The sequence below is a fragment of the Talpa europaea genome (genome assembly GCF_964194135.1).
Source record: "Talpa europaea genome assembly, chromosome: 13".
Classification (NCBI taxonomy): domain Eukaryota; kingdom Metazoa; phylum Chordata; class Mammalia; order Eulipotyphla; family Talpidae; genus Talpa; species Talpa europaea.
This window is the reverse complement of record NC_140080.1, coordinates 85,501,264-85,523,220: the sequence shown is the minus strand read 5'-3', so window position 1 is coordinate 85,523,220 and position 21,957 is coordinate 85,501,264. Positions and strand designations below refer to the sequence as shown.

General features: G+C 40.5%; 1 protein-coding gene across 1 annotated transcript in view; it reads left to right on the top strand.

Moving 5' to 3' along the window:
* The window catches only part of CCDC68 (coiled-coil domain containing 68), a 39,280-nt gene that overhangs the window by 5,346 nt on the left and 11,977 nt on the right, over positions 1-21,957 (top strand). The window contains exons 4-6 of the mRNA XM_084252155.1: positions 1,499-1,624; positions 3,218-3,346; positions 15,091-15,173. Coding sequence (XP_084108281.1) covers positions 1,499-1,624; positions 3,218-3,346; positions 15,091-15,173 — 338 coding nt within the window. The remainder of the gene's footprint in view (positions 1-1,498; positions 1,625-3,217; positions 3,347-15,090; positions 15,174-21,957) is intronic.

The following is a 21,957-nucleotide window of genomic DNA, read 5'->3' as shown; positions in this document are numbered from 1 at the left end:
AAGGGCAGGTACACTCTGAAAGGTTAATAAAAGCTTTATTTACAAGGGAAATGAAAGAAAGGAAGCACAGACAGAGAGAAGGAAAAAAAAAGAGATTAATTGGTCAATAAGTCCTACCAAGTAAGGCTGTCTGAGCTGGAACCCCTGATGCAAACTGAAGGCAGGCAAAACCATGTCTTCTCCAGGCCCAAGTGTTTTCAGTATTATACCAAGCATGGCTGCTTAACTTCATCCTTAGTTCCCAGCAATCCCCACTTCAGTAAGTCAAGAGTCATGGCAGGTTCATGGCATGATAGGAGTTGTAATAGTCAATTGGGATCTCTATGGCATGGAGGTGGGGGTGGAGTCCGTAAAACATCAGTGAGTGGTTATTCAGAATATACTCTTCCACCAACACCAATACTGAATACTGTATCATACATCTAACAATTTGTGAGGATAGGGGTCATGTTAAGCATTCTTAATTCAACAACATTTCAAAAAGTGTTTATATATTTAATAACTATGAATTGGAGTGCTCATGGTGCTTTGTAATTTGTTATTGTTGGATGCTTTATATTTTCCCTTTTGGGATTTATTTTATGTGCGGTCCTGAAATGAATATCTTGGTCAGTAAATCTTTACAACCATCCATGTGTTAGCTGAAAATAAAGTTTCAAGGATAGTTAGACAAATAGTTTATTAGATAATCAAAGTGAGGATTCAAAAGCAGCAATCTGACAGAATTTACACTGTGAGGGATGTTTCAATAAACATATGTTTGAATATGGTTTATGAAGCTAAAAACAGTGAATCACTGACATTAAGAATGTAAATTCTTGACCTGAGGGGCTTCCAATTCTGAGTTGTCCTAAAGATATGCTGACGCAAGATTTAATCTCTTCCTTTTTGAAAGACTGCCCTGCAGAGATGGAAAGATTGGCTACCCATTTTATATTCTTTATCTGGCTCCTTGGTCATCATTGGGGGAGAAAAGACAGGTTTTACTTTTAGGCAACAGATTTCTGCCACCGGATGGAGCCTATGAGGATGGCTTTGCTCTATATAGGTTCACATGATTATTTCCTTAGATAAAATTCTTGAAAAATTCATGTCTTAGCCTTATTGTGCTTGAAACACCAATCTTGTCCCACTTTTAGTTCGGGACAGTGCATCTTTTAGTGCAGTGGTGGACATCAGTGATAAAATGCTTGCAAGTGTTTGAGCGGACAGCGCGCTGTAGTCTGAGCTCCTTGGAGCATGACTTCTGTGAATGTGGCCATTGCTGTGCTGGGAGCCAGTTTTGTCCACCCAGTGGCGGCTACCCGCATGTCAGTCCCATTAAATAGGGTGGTTCTCATTTCACATTTCCCACATAACAGTGTCTTTTCTCCCACCTGTTGCTTAAGAGGATGTGAATGGTGCCATTTTTAATTGCCTATCAAACTGCTCTGTCCCTACGTTTTATTGTAAAGGTCAATACATACACGGTGACCTTTGTTTTTTTTCTTTCTTCTAGCTGGAAGCCTCCAGGGAAGCAGGAGCAGCAGCTCTAAGAAATGTGGCCCGGAGATTATTTGAGAACTACCGAACACAGTCTGAAGAAGTTAGAAAGAAGCATGAGGACAGTAAACGGTTGCTTCAGGTACTGACTGAACCATTCTGTTGGGGAACTAGCCTTCCTGATGCTCGTGTCCTGCTTTTGAGAGGAGCTGTCCTGCTTTTGAAACAAGGAATGGCCATGTGATTTGGCAAACCCTGGCACATGGAGGCTGCCCCTCTGCTGTGCCCATGTCCCCCAACACTGCTTAGCCTGACATGGGGAAGCGGCAGGGCAGAGGGGGAGGTGGTTGCTGTGTTGCTCTCTGGCTCAGCCACAGGTGGGAAAGAGGCTCAGCCTCTCCTCTGCCTCCCCCCCCCGAAACCAGGAATGACCTGTGACGTCTTCCAGTTCTCCCTTTTACTAACCAGATAACCCAGGTTGTGTCATTCTGCCGTTCTGGACATGGGGTTTCTTGTCCCTCAAAGGAGAGACTTGGATTAGATAAATGGTTTCAAAAATGTTTACTCCTAGAATACACTATGCAGGTCAGACAATCAAAACCGTGTATGTATGTATATGTATATATTTAAAATATACATAAAAATTACATATTTTATACTTCAGTCTATAAATACATAAAAATATAGAAACATAAATATGTATATGTGCATATGTGTGCATATATATACATATATTCTCATAACACACACTTTTTTGGGTTTCTTTTAAATCAGAAGAATGTATTCTAGGACTGAAAGAGGAAAAAATAAATGTGTGTCTTGTGTGTATGTTTTTGCCGAAGTTCAAAATAGGGCAGCTCACTCAAGCCAGGGTGGGTGCCTCTCTAGAGAGGTCCCCAGGGGAGCAGAGGGCTGCACCCAGTGCACTGGTGACAGGCCCTGGTGCTCAGGCCATGCTGGGGACGAGTACATGTGATGGTGAAGAACTGAGACCGAGATGTGAAGTGCCTTGGCTGCCGGACAGGAGGGCGCTCTGAGTGGAGGGCCTGTGGGCTGGATGCAGAGTCCCTGCCAGGCACTAGTTTAGGCTGGAGCTGGCTGGCAGGAATACCCACCTGGTGTTTCCAGGGGAGTTGGGCACTTTTTCTCTTACCATAAAATCCGAAGTTCTACTAAATGCACACGCAGATGTGCACGCACATGTCAGTTAGAAGCCAGCTGAAACACTACGAGGGAGGCCTGTGGGCTAGCAGAGGAAGACAAGGTCTCTTCCTTGGTCGTTCACACCACTCCCACCATAAGCCCGGGAATAACCCCCTGACACAGTGGGTAATGATTCTGCTTTTATGACACTCTCTGATAAAATAATAAAGCATGTTTTACTTGAACATAAAACATTTTGCTTTTGTTCTAGATGCTTTGTTTGAAATAAAATAAAAATTTTGCTTTTCTTACATGTGTCTCTCTTATACCACTGCAAAGAATATGCTTTATGGTAAAAAATGGGGATATTCTATATGTAAATATTTCTATATTATTAATTCTCCATTTATTTAGTATTGTCATAATCCATCAGGTTTATTTTGAAGGAAATACTGAATTCAAAAAAGTACTTCTAAATAAGTGTCAATGGTTATTATTATTTCTTTTGTCTACCCACAAAATTATCAAGGAAGATAGCACTTGTGTAGGTTTCATAAAAACAATATTCTGACAACTGTTCTTTTCACCAAAGGTGAACAAACTTGAAAATGAACAGAAATTAAAACAACATGTTGAAAATCTGAATCAAGTTAGTGAAAAGCTTGAAGAAAAACATACTCAAATCATAGATTTGGAGAACCTTGTACAGAGAATGGAAAAGGTAAGCCTCTTCAGAATTAAGGGAATTTCTTTCTCACAGGGTTAGGGTGGGAAAGAAAATTACAGTAAAATAAATAAGATAACATTAAGTGATGTATTCTTTGTAACTCCTAATAAGTTAGCAAGTACTCCATAATGTTCTTTCTTCCCTTACACATTTAGTGTGATTGGTTCTGTAGTTACTGATTTACCTCTTTACAAATATACAGTCTTGGGGGGCGGAGCAACATGGCGGCGAGGAGACGCTGCGAGTAAGATCTCCCATTAAAAAAAGTTAATAGGGAGGAAAAGCGGCAGGTCCCAGTGAGAACTGGGACACGGAAGATAAACGGACGACTCCAGCAAACTGCCCGAAGAAGAAAGTTGCCATAAAAGAGGACGAGAAGGGAGGGAAGCGCAGAACCCTGCTCCCCTCCCCCGCCCACAGAGGCGGCACTCTCCGACCGGCAGAGACGAGGGAAACAACAAACCAAAACGCCCAACAAGAAAAACGGATGCAGCAAGCGGGACTGTGAGTGGAAAGGAACTATTTCAGCCACCACACCCCGTGAACGGGAGCTGAGGCGAACCCTGCAGGATCCACCGCGGAGGTGAGCTCCACGCGCCATTAAAGAGCGCCCCGACCACCAGGAGGAGACCAGCACCAGCACACAGCCCCGGCCGCCCGGTAAGCTTGCGCGAAAGCGGCGCTCGGATTGCAGCTGCCCAGGTCCCCGCGCCTGCGACCTAGGCTTGCGGGGAGACGGCGGAGGCCCTCCCTGAGTGAGCAGGAACAAGGTGCCCAGGCAGGGGAGCGGGATTCAAAAGGCGCCATTCCCGCGCCACTGATCTGGGCTACAGCCCGCGTCCTGGAACTGAGGGCTTTGGAACTGAGACCCGGGCGAGGCCCTCCCTGAGTGAGCAGGAACAAGGCGCCCAGGCAGGGGAGCGGGATTCAAAAGGCGCCATTCCCGCGCCACTGATCTGGGCTACAGCCCGCGTCCTGGAACTGAGGGCTTTGGAACTGAGACCCGGGCGGAGGCCCTCCCTGAGTGAGCAGGAACAAGGCGCCCAGGCAGGGGAGCGGGATTCAAAAGGCGCCATTCCCGCGCCACTGATCTGGGCTACAGCCCGCGTCCTGGAACTGAGGGCTTTGGAACTGAGACCCGGGGCACGAAATTAGGGGCGTGGGTTCCCCACGACGGTGGGGCACAAGGCAGACAAAGCACCCCAAAGCCGTTGAGGTGTACCCTACCATCCCCGCTCTGCTCCCTGTCCCACGGGGTGGAAAATCAGCTCCCCAAGGGCTCTAGGAGAGATCTCTGGTGCCACCTAGCGACTTGACCCCAGCACAGGCTACTGAAGGAGCTAGTGGCCAGCTGGGGAATTAGCCCACACCGGGCCCCTTCTGAACAAGTAGTCTGAGCCCACAGGGAGAGCGAGCACCCACAGCCGGGGCAGACCAGGCGCGCAGAAGAGTGTGCCTGAGACCAGAAGCGCAGGGAGTGTGTCCCACATCACCATTTTAGAACAGGGACATTTCTTCAGTAAAGACTACCTGCAGAAGGCTTCCTCAGGAGCCAGAGGTGAGCGGGGGAAGTTCGCCCACGCCAGACCCCCTCTGGCCTGCAGTCAAGCCCAGAGGGGGAGCAGGAACCCACCGCCGGGGCAGACCAGGCGCACAGGGGAGTGTGTCCCCACATCGGCATTTTAGAACAGGGACCTTTCTCCAGTAAAGGCTGCTTGAAACTGACAGATGACTCCTGGAAGAACCAGAGGGGAACAGAGAAGCCCACCCAAGATGCCGGCAAGTCCCAACAACACAGTGTCCCAACGCATACGGCAAATTAGAAAACAGACAGTAGGGAGGAGAAGAACCACACGCAACCTAGCAACTCTCCAGAGAAAAAGCACACCACAAAAAGAAAGCCAGCCCCCAGATTGCAACGACAATAACTTGGAAGAATTTCTGAGCCTTCCAGAAAGAGAATTTAAAATTGCCGTGATTAAAAAACTGACAGAAGTCATAAAGGAAAACAATGATAAGGGAAAAATAATCAACAATCAGAAGAATGCAATTGAGTCCCTAGAGAGGGAAAACAATGGTCAGAAGAAAGAAATTGAGTCCCTAAAGAGGGAAGTAAAAGAAATGCAGGAGATCAAAGAATTAATGGAAGAACTAAAGAATTCTGGGAAAAGCAATGAAAGCAGAATAGATGAAATGGAAGAACGAATAAGTAATCTTGAAGACATAGAAATAAAAAGAACCAAAACAGAAAAGGAAAGAGAAGTACGAAGGAAAAAGAACGAAGAAAGACTTCGGGAACTATCTGACTCCATGAGGAAAGGAAATATAAGAGTTATAGGAATACCAGAAGGAGAGGAGAGAGATGTAGGAACAGAGAAAATATTCAAAGAGATAATTGAAGAGAACTTCCCAAATGTGAAGAAGGAGCTGAAAATTGATATACAAGAAGCAAGAAGAACACCAAACTTCCACGACGAAAGGAAAAATACAGCAAGACACATAATAGTAAAGCTCCCAAGAATCCAGGACAAGGAAAAAATAATGAAGCTGGCAAGAGGGAAGAAACAGATAACATTCAAAGGAAAACCAATCAGGCTGACATCAGACTTCTCCGAAGAAACACTACGGGCAAGGAGAGAGTGGAGGGACATAGTCAACAGACTCCAAGAAAACAGATGCCAACCAAGAATACTCTATCCCGCAAAGCTCTCCTTCCTCTTTGAAGAAAGAATATGGACCTTTCCAGACAAACAGAAACTCCGGAATTTCATTGCAACTAAACCCCCACTCCAAAAAATACTACAAGGAGTCCTAAAGCCAGAACCTCAGAGGGACGAATAACAATGAAAGAAGGCCAAAAAAAAAAGTTATTAAAAGAATAAATAAATAAAATCAAAGGAAAGACAAACACAATGGCAAATACAGATGTTAACATATCAATAATAACTCTGAATGTAAATGGACTAAAATCTTCAATAAAAAGACACAGAGTTGCAGCCTGGATTAAGAAACAAAACCCAACCTTTTGCTGTCTCCAGGAAACACATTTAGCTACAAAAGATAAAAATAGGCTCAAAGTTAAAGGATGGAAAACAATCCTACAAGCAAATGGACCAAAAAAGAAAGCAGGAACAGCTATACTTATATCAGATAAAACAGATTTCAAACTCAAAAAGATAAAAAGAGACCCCAATGGTCACTACATTATGATCAAGGGGACAATACTTCAAGAAGAAATAACACTCATTAACATATACTCACCAAACGAAGGAGCACCAAAATATATCAGACAACTGTTGTCCTCTCTGAAAACAGACATCAGAGAAAACACATACGTAGTGGGAGACTTCAACACACCACTATCAACAATGGATAGATCAACAAGACAAAAAATAAGTAAAGAAACCAAAGCTCTAAATAAAGACCTAGAGCAATTGGGCTTAACAGACATCTATAGAACACTAAACCCCAAAAAAATGGAGTACACATTTTTCTCAAGCGCACACGGATCATTCTCCAGGATCGATCACATACTGGGGCACAAGACAAACATCAACAGATATACCAAGATTGAAATCATATCAACCATCTTTTCTGACCATGAAGGCATCAAACTAGAAATAAACCATAAAAAGAAGGCAAGGAACTTTCCTACCTCATGGAGATTAAAAACCACACTACTGGAAGACCATTGGACTAATGAGGAGATCAAAGAAGAAATTAAAAAATTTTTTGAATTGAACGACAAGGAGGACACCAATATCCTAAATGTATGGGATGCAGCAAAAGCAGTAATAAGAGGCAAATATATAGCAATAGAAGCTCACATCAAGAAACAAGAAAGAACGCAAAGAAACAACCTAATCTCGAAGCTCAAAGATCTAGAAAAAGAACAACAAGAAAACCCCAAAACCAGTAGAAGAAAAGAAATAATAAAAACCAAAGCAGAAATAAATGAAATTGAAACTAAAAAAACAATCCAAAAGATCAATGAAACCAAGAGCTGGTTCTTTGAAAAAATCAATAAAATAGACAAACCCCTAGCCAGGCTCACAAAGGAAAAAAGGGAGAAAGCACAAATAAACAGGATCATCAATGAAAGAGGAGAAATCACAACGGACACAGCAGAAATCAAAAGAATAATCAGTAACTACTATGAACAGTTATATGGAAACAAGTTTAACAATCTAGAGGAGATGGACAAATTCCTACAACTCTACAATCACCCAAAGCTAGATAAAGAAGAAATAGAACACCTAAACAGACCAATTACAATTAGCGAAATTGAAATGGTAATCAAAAACCTCCCCAAAAACAAAAGCCCAGGACCTGATGGATTTACAAATGAATTCTACCAAACATTCAGAGACGAATTAGTGCCTATCCTTCACAAACTCTTCCAAAAAATTGAGAAGGAACGGACAATACCAAACACGTTCTATGAAGCCAACATTACACTAATACCAAAACCGAACAAGGACAATACAAAAAAGGAAAACTACAGGCCAATCTCCCTAATGAACACTGATGCAAAAATCCTCAATAAAATTTTAGCTATCAGAATCCAACAATGTATCCATAAGATAATTCACCACGACCAAGTTGGATTCATTCCAGGGGCACAAGGATGGTTTAACATCCGAAAATCAATCAACGTTATCCAACACATCAACAAAAAGAAATATAAAAACCATATGATAATATCAATAGATGCTGAGAAAGCTTTTGACAAAGTGCAACACCCATTCATGATAAAAGCCCTTGAAATTCTTGGGATACAAGGAACATACCTCAACATCATAAAGGCCATCTATGACAAGCCAACAGCCAGTATCATTCTCAATGGTGAAAAGCTGAAAGCAATTCCATTAAGATCTGGAACAAGACAAGGATGTCCACTCTCACCATTGCTTTTCAATATAATACTGGAAGTCCTAGCCAGGGCAATAAGACAAGAGAAAGACATCCAAGGAATCCAAATAGGAAAAGAAGAAGTCAAACTATCACTATTTGCAGACGATATGATATTATACATAGAGAACCCCAAAAACTCCACAGAAAAGCTAATTCAACTCATCAATCAGTTCAGTAAAGTGGCAGGATACAAAATCAACACGCAAAAGTCAGTAGCCTTCCTATACACAAACAATAAATCTGAAGAAGAAGAAATCAAAAAGACCATCCCTTTTGTTATTGAAACAAAAAAAATCAAATATTTGGGAATAAATCTAACAAAAGAGGTAAAGGACCTATACAAAGAAAACTATAAAACACTGTTAAAAGAAATAGAAGAAGACACAAAGAAATGGAGAGACATCCCCTGCTCATGGATTGGAAGAATAAACATTATTAAAATGGCCATCCTTCCAAAAGCAATATACAGATTCAATGCTATTCCAATCAAAATTTCAATGTCATTCTTCAAAGAAATAGAACAATTATTGATGAAATTCATATGGAATCACAAAAAACCCCGAATAGCCAAAGCTCTCCTGAAAAAAAAAGAAGGGAATGGAGGCATCAGACTCCCAGACTTCAAACTATACTACAAAGCCATAATCATCAAAACCGCATGGTATTGGAACAAGAATAGACATACAGACCAATGGAATCGAATAGAAAATCCAGAAATAAACCCACAGGTTTATGGTCAACTAATCTTTGACAAAGGAGCAAAGACTATGCATTGGAGCAAAGAAAGTTTGTTCAATAAATGGTGCTGGGAAAACTGGGTCGCTACATGCAAAAGAATGAAGCTTGACCACCACCTCACACCATACACAAAAATCAACTCAAAATGGATTAAAGAACTAGACATAAGACCTGAAACCATAAAATATATAGAAGGAAATATAGGCGAAACACTACGTGATTTGCACATCAAAGACATCTTTACAGACACATCACCCAAAGCAGTGATAGTGAAGGCAAAGATAAACAGCTGGGACTATATCAAATTAAAGAGCTTTTGCACAGCAAAAGAGACAATAACAAAAACAAAGAGAAACCCCACCAACTGGGAGAACATTTTTGCACCCAACACTAATGATAAAGGACTGATCACAAAAATCTGCAAAGAGCTGATGAGTCTCAACAACAACAAAGAAAATAATCCAGTCAAAAAATGGGCAGAAGAGCTTAAAAGAAACTTCTCTGAAGAGGAAATGCAAATGGCCAACAGGCATATGAAAAAATGTTCAACATCACTTGTCATCAGGGAAATGCAAATCAAAACTACCATGAGATACCATCTTACACCAGTGAGAATGGCACATATTAAAAAAACTAGCAACAACAAATGTTGGCGAGGGTGTGGAGAAAAAGGAACTCTTCTGCACTGTTGGTGGGAGTGCAAACTGGTCCAACCACTGTGGAAAGCTGTGTGGAGATTTCTGGACCTACTAAACATAGAACTTCCATATGACCCAGCAATTCCACTCCTAGGTATTTACCCAAAGGACACAGAAACATCAATTCCAAAGAACACCTGCACCCCTATGTTTATAGCAGCACTGTTTACAATAGCTAAGCTTTGGAAACAACCCAAATGCCCAAAAATAGATGACTGGATCAAGAAGATGTGGTACATATATACCATGGAATATTACTCAGCATTCAAAAAAGATAAACACATGCAATTTGCTGCAACATGGATGGCGCTGGAAGGGATCATGCTCAGCGAAATAAGCCAAAAAGAAAAAGAAAAATACCGGATGGTCTCACTCATAGCAGGAATCTAGAAAACTTAAATAAGGGACCAGGAAAATGAATAACTATAAGAAAGTGAAAATCAAAATCAACAAAAAACTATGAACCAGAGACACTTTTAGGGGGGCGGGGGCGGGAGGGGAAGGATTGGGGTCAGAATTGGGGGCTGCAATTGTATGGGGAATATAACAATAAAATTTATAAAAAAAAAAAAAAAAACAAATATACAGTCTTACCTTTGTCACTTTCTCTTTCTACTAAAAGTGTGACTTAAAGGAGCCAGCTGAGACTGAAAATGGAAGCAGTAGAAAGGATCACAGTCTACCCATTAGTCATAATACTGTGAATCCCTGTAATCACAGTATTTACATGTAGTAGAGTCTGACATATTCTTTTTTGGCCACTCAAGTTCATTTTAGGTTTAAAACAAATGACTGCACTAGGACAGATATAATTTACATTAAGAAAAACCAATCTATGGAAATTGGAACTTTAAAAATATATCCCCAAAGTTCAGAAAGAGAATAAAAATTAAATTTTAGTAGAATAAAAATTACTAAAAATTTCATGCATGTTCCTTTAAGTAATTGGCACTACAAACACATACAAAGGGTAAGCACGTACGTTTTAGTTATGCATGCTTTAGAATTTAGAACTCAGACAAACCAAGAAATACTGGTTTTTAGTAGCGAAATAAACAAATAGAAAATTGGCAGCTCTGAAATGGAATTGGGAGTTGATAAGAATATAGGCCTTAACTTCTAGTAAATATGACCCAATACATATTTATGTTTATTAAATTAATTCCTCAATTTGCCTCTGCTCTTTCAAGTCCTATTTTTTTTTATGAGGGTGTCTGGATTAATGTTATTTTAAAAACGTCACTTCAAAGGCATTGCACTTTCATATTAAGGTTTTCTGCCAACTTTAATTAATTTAAAAATATTTACCAAGAATTCAAAACACAGTGGATTTGACATCTTTTTTTTTTTTTTTTTGTGGGACCCTTGCCAGCGGCCAGGGAACAAACTGGCGCTGTAGAGGGTGCGGGCAGCCTCGCAGCCCAGCGCTCAACCGCTGCACCACCAGGGGAGGCCCTGAATTTATAAACTTAATGACGGTCCTATGAGGAAATCAAGAAAACTAAATAAATAGCCCCAAACTCAGCTAAGTCTAATAATGATACTAATGATATACCAGCTACATCTGCATTGTGCTGTGGGTCACTGTTTTATTGAGTCAGAATCATTTAGTTAGAAATCCTCACGCAGGTGGCTTGCTAAGGTGTGACAGTTTATGATTATTACAAATTATAACATTTGGATGAATACTTCAGTGTTAGAACATTTATTGTGTTATCAATAGTTCAACAAGCCAAGATAGCCGAAAGAATATTTTCATTTAGGAAAGGAAGACAATTCTGGAAAGCAAATAGGGTCGTTTAACCAAACAACTTGACTAGTCAGCCTGATATTCACACTGCTTCAGATTTCATTGCCAACTGTCAGTCCCTGAAAATTCACAAAAGAACAGTGGATAATTCGTTTAAATAACCTTATTTTCCCAGCAACTCCAGATAATCTGCACTGGATGTGATTCCATTTTAGAATTCGGGGATATATCCACTAGACTGTTTATTCAGCAATATTTGAGCACCTATCATGTGCTAGGTAGAGCTGCCAATAAATCAGAGATAGTCTCTTTCTGTAAAAATTCCAATGTAGTATATTTGGATTGAGTGACGCTCCAACAACTTCCCAGATGGCCTTTTTTTCTCCTAGGTGTTCTTAGGGAGGTTGACAGTCCTATTGAAGGTAGGGGGAAGGTAGGAATGAGTTAGTGAGTCAGAGTCTCGCAGATACTTTTGAGAAGGGGTGGCCTAGCATTTATTTTGACCAATGACGGTGGCAGTGTCCAGGTGCTCTGTGGCAAAGTGGCCAGAATGTCCATGGTTCAGAAAACCATACAGGGGCCTCCCTGGTGGAACAAGGGGTTAAGCGCTGCACTATGAAGCAATCCGCAGCCTCTGCAGCATGAGTTCGATCCCTGGCCGGCCAGGGAGCTACCCACATGGCACAGCATACTTCTGTCTCGCCCACTGCTCCCCTCAGCAGTGTATTTCAGTCAGTCTGCCTGTTCCCCACTCTGTCTCTGGTGAATCCTCTCACCCCCCTGCACCTCTGGCCTGTACCCCAGCTCTTGTATGCATAAATAAAATAAAAATCTTTAAAAAAAAAAAAAGAAAGAAAGAAAAGAAAACCATACAGTCATCTTTCAGAATACCTTAGCTCAGTGCCTTCCTACAGTGGAGCTTATTGGAATGCCCGGGAGGCAGAAACAGGGGGATGGAGTGAAAGGACAATGTGAAAAAGGTTTTATACTTTATATTTGTGAAACAAACAAGCAAATACATAAAACTCTAAGAAGCAATCCTTGGCAATATCTTGGTTTAAGGAGACTTTCAAAATACAGGCTGAGACAGGGTTTTCTCAGATGTATAGTATGTATGAGTGGAAGGGGGTCTGGATTTTTGTATTATTAGGAAAAAGGCAGGATTCTAAGAGGAAATGAAAATTAAAAATGAACATCCAGAACAAAGATTGATAAATACTGCCCTGGTAGTGAGTACCCCCTGGAGAAGGCTGCGTTCTCTACTCACTTGAACAAGCCACTGCTCCAGTAAATAGCCATTAGTGGTATGAGGTCTGGTAATGAACACATTACTTAAAACCTTCACCATCTGTCCCACTTTAATCAAGAATGCAGTGAGAATGAATTCCATAAACAGTGATAAGCCGGCAAAAACGCTCAGTAAGAGCACTTTAATATGGCATATGTTCCTTTTACTAGCTGTGCAATTCTGTTGCATCATATTTGTTTTGTAGTGTCACTGATTTAGCTCTATTAGATTTTTAGAGCTCGAAGGCACTTTTGAGACCACTGAGTTTCTCATCATCATTTTATAAATGAGGACAATGTGAACAAGGAACTATTCCACAGTCCTCCAGTTAAAGTTCATAATCCTTTCCATTATGCCCCATCTTCTGTGATGCCAGATAAAAATGAGTGCCTCGTTCCTAAGTCATTTAGATGTTAGCATTTGGCAAATTTTAATTGGTGTCTGCTGCGATTAAGAATGTGAGGACATTCTTCTGGCCCTCAGAGGGGAGGTTTGCCCACTGGGTGGCGCTGTGCGCTACTGTCCCTTTCCAGGAGACACTGCCCCTGAGAGAGGCTGGATTAGTGTGACTTTCTGTTGTCAAAAAGGAAGGATTAAGTGCCCAAACTAGATTTTAGACACTTGGCCAAAGTGTAAAGTTCACTTGTCCAGTGGTGTGGTCTGTTTGAACCCTGGTTATTAAGATCCATTAATCAAGAGTAAGTTCATAAGAAGAATCTTTGTGAGACACTGTTTTTTTCTCTGAAAATTCAAAATATGTTATCAGAGATGTATTTCTTTGATCCAAGTATCATAATAAGCTTACAACATTTATCTGTGATCCCTTAGAAATAATTTTTATTCAACTAGGGCTCCATCAGGACAGTTTCTATGTGTGACAAGAATACAGAGAAAATTAGAAAAAGTTAATATAATTTAAAAAAGATAGAAGACATACAACATGAGATATTTGACACTTTTAAGTGATTATATATTGAGATCTAACTGCATCAGGGCTTTTCTCCTATATTCCATTTAATCATCCCAACATTTCAGTGTAGGTGGTATTATCCCCATTTTAGGTATATTCAAAAATTGAAAAAGGTATAGCATATATAGATAGATATAGATATAAATATAGATATAGTGTTACCAGTAAGATAGTAACACTAAGTTAAATAATATTTAAGTAACTCTTTATAGGCATTCTGAAAAACAAAGACACAGAATAGGATTACTAGATTAAACACAAAACTGGTTAACATTCCTTAAGGCAATTTCACCCTAACCTTTCAGGTTATCTTTTCTTCCCAGCAGAAAGCTACCTATTAACATGCAAATTCACAGAATAAGGGCTCTACTCAAATGAAAAATAATAACATCAAACCCAAGGAAATTCTCTAAGTGAATTAAATAATCCTTGAGCCAGATTTCGAAGCAATGACCAACATGCCATGAAACCATATGCTGTATATTGTTTAGATTTCCAAGATATGGTTACTTTTTCTTAACAGTTGTAAGACTTTGAGATATTAAAGTCTTATCACTTGGCAGAAATTATGCAGCCACAAAGTTTCAAAACCAGTACAGTCCAAAGTCTTCCCAATGTTTTTGCTATACAGGATTGATTTTATAGTAGCTGCAAAAATATTGCAGCAGAAATGATTTTAAAACATCTCTTACCAGAGATATGAAAAAAGAACACGAGTGTCCCAGCTTGTTTTTTCATGGACTTATTTATTTTTCTTTTGGATGGAAAGGGTTTAGCTTAATAACGACATAAGGCATTTGTTTAGATATTGCCTCAAAGTGTTGTAATTTCTTTCCTCTCCTAAAAATGATGTGACTATCATTTGTGGCCTTGATCCTTCATTAAAATGCCTCGACTATTTTTCTGCTTTCTGACAGATGCCATGTGAGCAGGTAGCTACCAAAATAAGTGCAGCTATGTCTGTAAATGCCAGCAGCTCAGCCTAATGGAGGAGAGCAGGTGAAATGGGAGGAGGAGGATCCAATGTCTACAGAGAGATGAGCAGGGGCTTTGTATAATATTGGGGGTAGAGTGGAGGGAAACAGGAGAAATTTTACTGATTAGGTTATATCTCAGTGGAGATGCAAAAACTCTAGGCAGGTGAGGGGAATGAAAGCTTGTCTTAACCTGTCACTGAGCTACTTGAAACCGTGCAGGAGAGCACCTGAGCAGTACAGCTCCATCTGAAATTAGATCTTAGCACAAGACGTATTGCTGGTATTGTAAGATGCATCTTTTCTGAACAATTTGCAAAAATGCCTTACACACACATGCATATAGAGAAAGAGAGAGACAGAAAGAGGGAGAAAAAAGCAAAAATTGTCTTTTATTTTCTCCTAGGAAAAGAGAACATTGCTAGAAAAAAAATTGTCTTTGGAAAAGCAGCTGCTACAACTCAAGCCCAATGCTACCTACAACAAAAGGTATGTAAGAAGAGGTTGGAAATGGTTTTAGCCATTTGGAATTGGTTTGAGGCAGTTTGACTGGCTTCAGCCATTTTGAACCAGTCAGAACTGGTTTCAGCCAGTTTGAACTGGTTTCAGAATTTGAGCCTGTTAGAACCAGTGTCACGTGGCTTCAGTTTCAGTTGGATTTGCTGTCAGTTCTTTGAGGAAGTCAGAACCTATTTCAGTCAGTTTCAGTTTCTCTTGGAATGAACTCTTCAGAACTGTTTGGAAACGATTTCATCCATTTTGAGCTAGTAGGATGCAGTGTCAATTGCTTTCACTTTCACTTGGCTTCAGTTGCAGTTGGTTTTGCTTTCATTTCTGTGAACAAGTCGGAACTGGTTAGAACCAGCCAAAACTGGTTTCAGCTGGTCAGAATCGGTTTGAGCCAGTTTGAACTTTTCAGCCAGTTTGAACTGGTTTCAGAATTTTGAGACTGTTAAAACTGGTGTCACTTGGTTTCAGTTTCAGTTTTCTAAAGAAGTCAAAACTGGTTTGAACCGGTCCAAATGGGTTTCAGCCAGTTTGAACTGGTCAGAACTGATTAAGCTAGTTTCAGTCAGTTTGAACTGTTTAGAGGCCTGTTTTAGCCAGTTTGAACAGGTCAGTACCAGTTTCAACCATTTGGAAGTGGTTTCGGATAGTCAGTAGTGGTTTCAACCTGTTTGAACTGGTCAGAACCAGTTTCAGCCAGTTGGAACCAGTGAGAAATGGTTTCAACCAGTTGGAACCAGTTTCAACCAGTTTGAATAAATCCAAACTGGTGTCAGCCAGTTTGAACTGGTCGGACTGGTTTCAGCAGGTCTCAGTCCATTTAAAATGGTCGAATGGGTTTTAACCAGTTTCAGAATTTTGAAGCTGTAAGAACCAGTGTCACATGGTTCCAGTTTCACTTGGTTTTGGCTTTAGTTCTTTGAAGAAGTCAGAACCAGATTCAATCAGTTTCAGTTTCACTTGGTTTGAAAACGTCAGAACTGTTTGGAAATGGTTTCATCCATCGTGAGCCAGTAGGGGGCACTGTTGGTTGGTTTCACTATCAGTTTGGAACCAGTGTCAGCTGTTTTGAACCTGTTGGCACCGGTTTCAGCCGGTTTGAACCAGTTTGAGCTGTCTGGAACCTATTTCAGCAGCTCAGAACCAGACCAGTTTCAGCTGATTTGAACCAGTCGGAACTGGTTTCAGCCAGTCTGGACTGGTTTCAATCATTCTGAACCAGTTCGAACCAGTTGGCACTGGTTTCAGCTGCTCACAACCGGTACGAACTGCTTTCAGTCAGTTTGAGCCAGTCAGAACCAGTTTCAGCCAGTCAGAACTGAGAGGCTGTTAGAACAAGTGTCACCTGGTTCCAGATTCATTTGGTTCTAGTTTCAGTTCTTAAAAGAAGGCAGAACTAGATTCAGTCAGTTACAGTTTCACTTGGTTTGAACTCCTCAGAACTTTTTGGAAACTATTATGTCTGTTTTCAGTGGCACTGAGAGTTGGTTTCACTTTCAGTTCATTTTAGTTTCAGTTGATTTCAGTTTCAACACTATGAGGAATTCGGAACCAGTTTGAGCAGGCTGGAACCGGTCTGAACTGGTTTCAGCCAGTTTGAACTGATCTAAGCCAGTCTGAATCAGTCTGAAATGGTCAGAACCTTTTTCACCCGGTTTGAACTGGTTTCAGCTGGTTTCACCCACTTTGAAATGGTTGGAGCTGGTTGGAACTGGTTTTGCCAGTATGAACCTATTTCAAACTTTAAACCTGTTAGAACCAGTGTCACCTCGTTCCAGAGTCACATGGTTCTGTTTTCAGTTCTTAGAAGTCAGAACTGGATTCAGCCAGTTGTAGTTTCACTTGGTTTGAACTCCTCAGAACTTTCTGGAATTTAGTTCATCTGTTTTAGGCCAGAAGGAAGGACTGTCGGTTGTTTTCACTTTCAGTTCACTTCAGTTTCAGTTGGTTTCAGTTTCACCAGTGTGAGGAATTCAGAACCATTTTGGGTTGGTCTGAACCAGTTCCAGCCAGATTAAACTGGCCTGAACTGGTTTTAGCTGGTTTGACCATGTTGGAACCTGTCTGAACCGATTGAAATAGATTTCAGCAGCCTGAACCCATTTGAACTGGTCTGAACCGGTTTCAACCAGTTTGAACTGGTCTCAACCAGTCAGAACAGGTTTGAACCCGCCTGGACCGGCTTCAGCTGGTTTGCGTTGGTTTCAGCATTTTGACTGTTAGAACCAGTGTCATGTGTTTCCAGTTTCAGTTGGTTTTGGCTTCAGTTCTTTGAAAAAGTCAGAACTGGATTCAGTCAGTTTCAGTTTCACTTGTTTTGAATTGGTCAGAACTGTTTGGGAATAATTTTATCCGTTTTGAGCCAGTTGGTAGCAGTATCAATTAGTTTCACTTTCAGTTGGCGTCAGTTTCAGTTTCTCTTCTGTGAAGGAGTTGGAGTATGTTGGAAATAGTTTGAAATGGTTGGAACCAGTTTCACCTGGTCAGAACCTCTTTGAATCTGTCCAAACCGTTTTCAGCCCATTTGAACCAGTCAAAATGGTTTCAGCAAGTGAATTGGTTTGAACCAGTCATGACCAGTTCCATATCTTTGTAGAGTATGAAGGAGAGCATTGTGGAACATACCCATAGGCCTTTGGCACAGCTTACAAATATTCATAAATTTTTGACATAGTTTTTTTTTTCCTAAAAGAAAGCTTTTTCAAGCAGCAAAAGTACTGATGGGTACAATATATTTTTGTTAAGAATCCAAATAATCTGAGTTTCATTTTTTCTTTAAATAATAATTTTTGTCAATAACACAGTATTTGTCAGTTTTGAAGCCAAAAATCTATTTTAAAAATCAGACTGATCACTGCCTGTTCTGTTCCCCACTCTGTCTCTGGTGAATCCTCTCACCCTCCTGCACATCTGGCCTGTACCCTGGTTCTTGTGTAAATAAAATAAATCTTTAATAAAAATAAAAATCAGATTGATCAAAGATTCTTTCAGTTCTGTTATATAGGAGCAGTTGTTATAAAGGATTCTCAAAAAGGTCTTAAAAAAGTTTTAGGAATATCTTGAGGGAAATGAATGCTTTGTGTTTCTAGAAAGGTTTATGTAGTTTTCATAGATTGTAGGTATCACAAATATTTATGTTTATTACTTTTCTGAGGTATTCACTTTGTGAGGTAACAAGGTAAAGAATTCAGTATGGATCAGATTCTTAGTTAAAGCAGTAGAGACTTACTTAACACCACAAATAAAAAGGGTGAGAGAGATGGCCATAAAGAGGATGGATGTTATCTCATAGGAGGGCAATCCTTTAGCATTTAATGTGGTTTTAAAACCAACTTGTCTGAACTAGAACCAGTGTCAGTAGGTTTCAGATCCAGTTGTTTTCAGCTTCAGTTCTTTGAACAAGTCAGAAAAGGCTTCAAGTGTTTTCAATTTCAATTGGTTTGTACAAGTCAGAAGAGGTCAGGACTGGTTTTAGCCACTCTGGAAGGTTCAAAACCAGCTTGGAAATGGATCTGGAAAGGTCAGAACTGGTTTCTGCTGTTATAAACTATTCAAAACCGTTTCAGACAGTCTGAACTGGTTTGAACTTGTCAAGACTTATTTCAACCATTCAAAACTGTTTACAGCTGATCTGAACTGGTCCATAGTGGTCACTGCCAGTTAAAGCTGGTTTGAGCTGGTCAAAACTGGTTACAGCTGGTCTGAACATGTCTGAACCAGCTACACCTAGTCTGAACCATTTGAACTGGTTACAGTCAGTTTGAACCAGTCAGAACCAGTTACAGCCAGTTTGAGCCAGTTGGAACTGATTACAGCTGGTTGGAATTGGTCACAGCCAGAAAGAACCAGCTACAGCCAGTTGGAACCAGTCAGAGCCAGTTCGAGCAACTCACAGCTGGTCAGATCCAGTTATAGCCCATTGGAACCAGTTGGAGCCAGTCTGAACTGCTCACAGCTGGTTTGAACTACTCGCAGCCAGTTTGAACCATATTTTTATGCTCTCGTTCAGTAATAGGTGTTTGTACATTTTCTTTTTTTCTTTAAATGGAAGGTTTTTTTTTTTTAAAGATTTATTTATTTTTATACAAGAACTGGAGTACAGGTCAGAAGCACGGGAGGGTGAGAGGATTCACCAGAGACAGAGAGGGGAGCAGAATTGGCAGACGGACTGAAGGCACCGCTGAGGGGAGCAGCAGGCGAGGCAGGAGAGGTCTGCTGTGCCATGTGGGAATCTCCCTGGCCATCCAGGAATCAAACCCATGCTGCAGAGGCTGTGGACAGCTTCACAGCGCTGTGCTCAACCCACTGTGCCACCAGGGCGACCCCAGTATTTGTACATTTTCATTCTTGTTCTTTGATTCATTCACTCTCCTACTCCCCCTTTTCACTGGTTAGTTTATATTTTCTGTATTTTCCTTTCAATAACAGGAAAGAGTCTGATTTGCCTGCTGCTACTCCCTGGGCTAGGCAGGTTGATCATGTTGACCAACACCTAACTTTGTCATTCAACACATGGCTCTCCATGGGCACCTGGACCCAGTCCTGTAGGTGGCCTCCCTTATTCAAAACACCCATAGCACTGAGAGAGAGTTCTGGGTTATTTAATCTCCCTTAGGCATAGATGGGAGTCTTCATACACACCATGACTTTCTTGAGTTGCAGTGAACCTGATTCTGCTATTTTGATAAACAGATTCAGTAAGTTCTAACTTGGATTTCTCATATTAAGGGTCACATCTAAGAATAACTTTTTTTTTTTTAACCCAGCAGATTTATTTATTTATTTATTTATTTATTTATTTTTAAATAATAAATTTTATTTTTATATTCCCCCATACAATTGCAAACGCCCCATTCTGACCCCAATCCCTCCCCTCCCGCCCCCCACCCCCTAAAAAGTGTTTTTTGTTGATTTTGATTTTCACTTTCTTATCTAAGAATAACTTTTAAGTTTGTAATTCAGAAGAAATGGCAGTTGTTTCTTGCAAATGGGTATGTATAGAACATTATATTAATCAAATCCTCACAATCACTTTTAACCTCTCATTAAAAAACATCTCTTTTTGGGCCTCCCTGATGGTGCAGGTGTTAAAGTTTCAGTGCTATCAATTTATCGCCAGCCACTGCAGAATGAATTCGATGCCCGGCCAGGGAGCTAAATGACATGGCGCAGCAGACCTCTCCTGTCTGACCTGCTGCTCCCCTCAGCAGTGTATTTCAGTAGATCTGCCTGTTCTGTTCCCCACTCTATTTATGGTGGATCCTCTCACCACCCACACCTCTGGCCGGTACCCCAGCTCTTATATACATAAATAAATAAAAACAAATCTTTAAAAAAAGAAAGAAAAAGAAAACCCAGAGAACTCACCATTGTGTTGTTCTGTGGATCTCAAGATCCCAAGACAATTTTTTTTTTCCTGGTGAGAGTGGATTCTTGAGTTTCTCATTCAAGAATGAAATGAGGACTCTAACCAAGGAGTTAAATTTTAAACAGAGTTTTATTGAAACAACAGAGTGACAGAAAGCTCCAGGGAGATCTCAAAGGTGAGTGTCTCTCTGAGGGACCATAGCTTCTCCCTTATATAGGCTACAAGTTGCCTAACACAAGGGATGATGTTATTAAATGGGCGTGGGAGAGTAGAGGGGAGAAGGAACAGTTTCTGGACAGCCAAAGGAGGAGGATATGCTTCTTTATAAGAAAATGGAGAATAAGTCTCACCTAGAGGTGGAGATCTTAGTATTATACTGAGGACAGGTCAGAATAAGTTTAGGGTTCTTTTCAAAATGCATGCACCAACTGGGTCTGACCCAGTGCCGTCTCCTTCCAAGCGATGGTTCCGCACTGTAGTCGCTGGACTGCTAAGATAATTGACAAAAATAAGGAAATTACTAGGGACAGTCAGTAAGTAATGATTTGCTGTTAATTGTGAAGCTATGTTTTATACACACTATGGCTAGTGGGAAATAAGGGGAAAGAAGCAAGTCCATCCAAGAAGCCCTCATCTCACCAAGGTCTCCACCAAGTCTTCTTATATTTGTTCTCATATATCCAAGGTTTATTTGTACTTAGTGGGAAGAGTAGAGAGAACATCTACATCTTTCCGGAAGTGGACTTTTCTGATTGGTTTTCATTTTAACATGTACTTTATATTTTTTATTCTATTGCATTGTAGAGGAAAATGATCAAAAAGTAGATCATGGCATTGGGAGACTGAGCATGAATCCTAGATCTAACATTTGTCAGAAGAGTTTTGCCTCCATTTCTAGAATTGGTCTTCATTATATTTCCTTCCTGCTGTTTGGTTTGTGTCTCTTAAGAGACTGAGTGCTTTAACTGAAAGTTAAATAACATGACTTAAAGGAGCTCAAATAACAGCTGTTTGAAGTGTATATTCTTACATTGAAAAACCTTAAATGGGTGACTAGGTTTGCTATATATAGAACAATCCTAAGAGATTTTCTGCTACTTCTTTAATCTCCTTCTAGTGAGCTAATTCAGAGGAGCCTGAATGGCCTTTGTTTTGAGTGCTTCTAGAATAGTTTTCTTCCCTCTTGAGATCTATTTAGAATTTGTATTTGTCTACAGTCAACTTCATGGTCATGCTCTCAAGGAATCCATAGGAGAAGTTTCCTGAGCTTCGTATTTTGGGGAGCATAAGATCTAACACCCTACCTGGTTTTCAAAAGCTTCTTTTTACCCTTTGGTCCTAGAGTTCTGGGTCATCACAGGACACAGGAGAGCAATTTTGCATACTCAGCTTTACCAC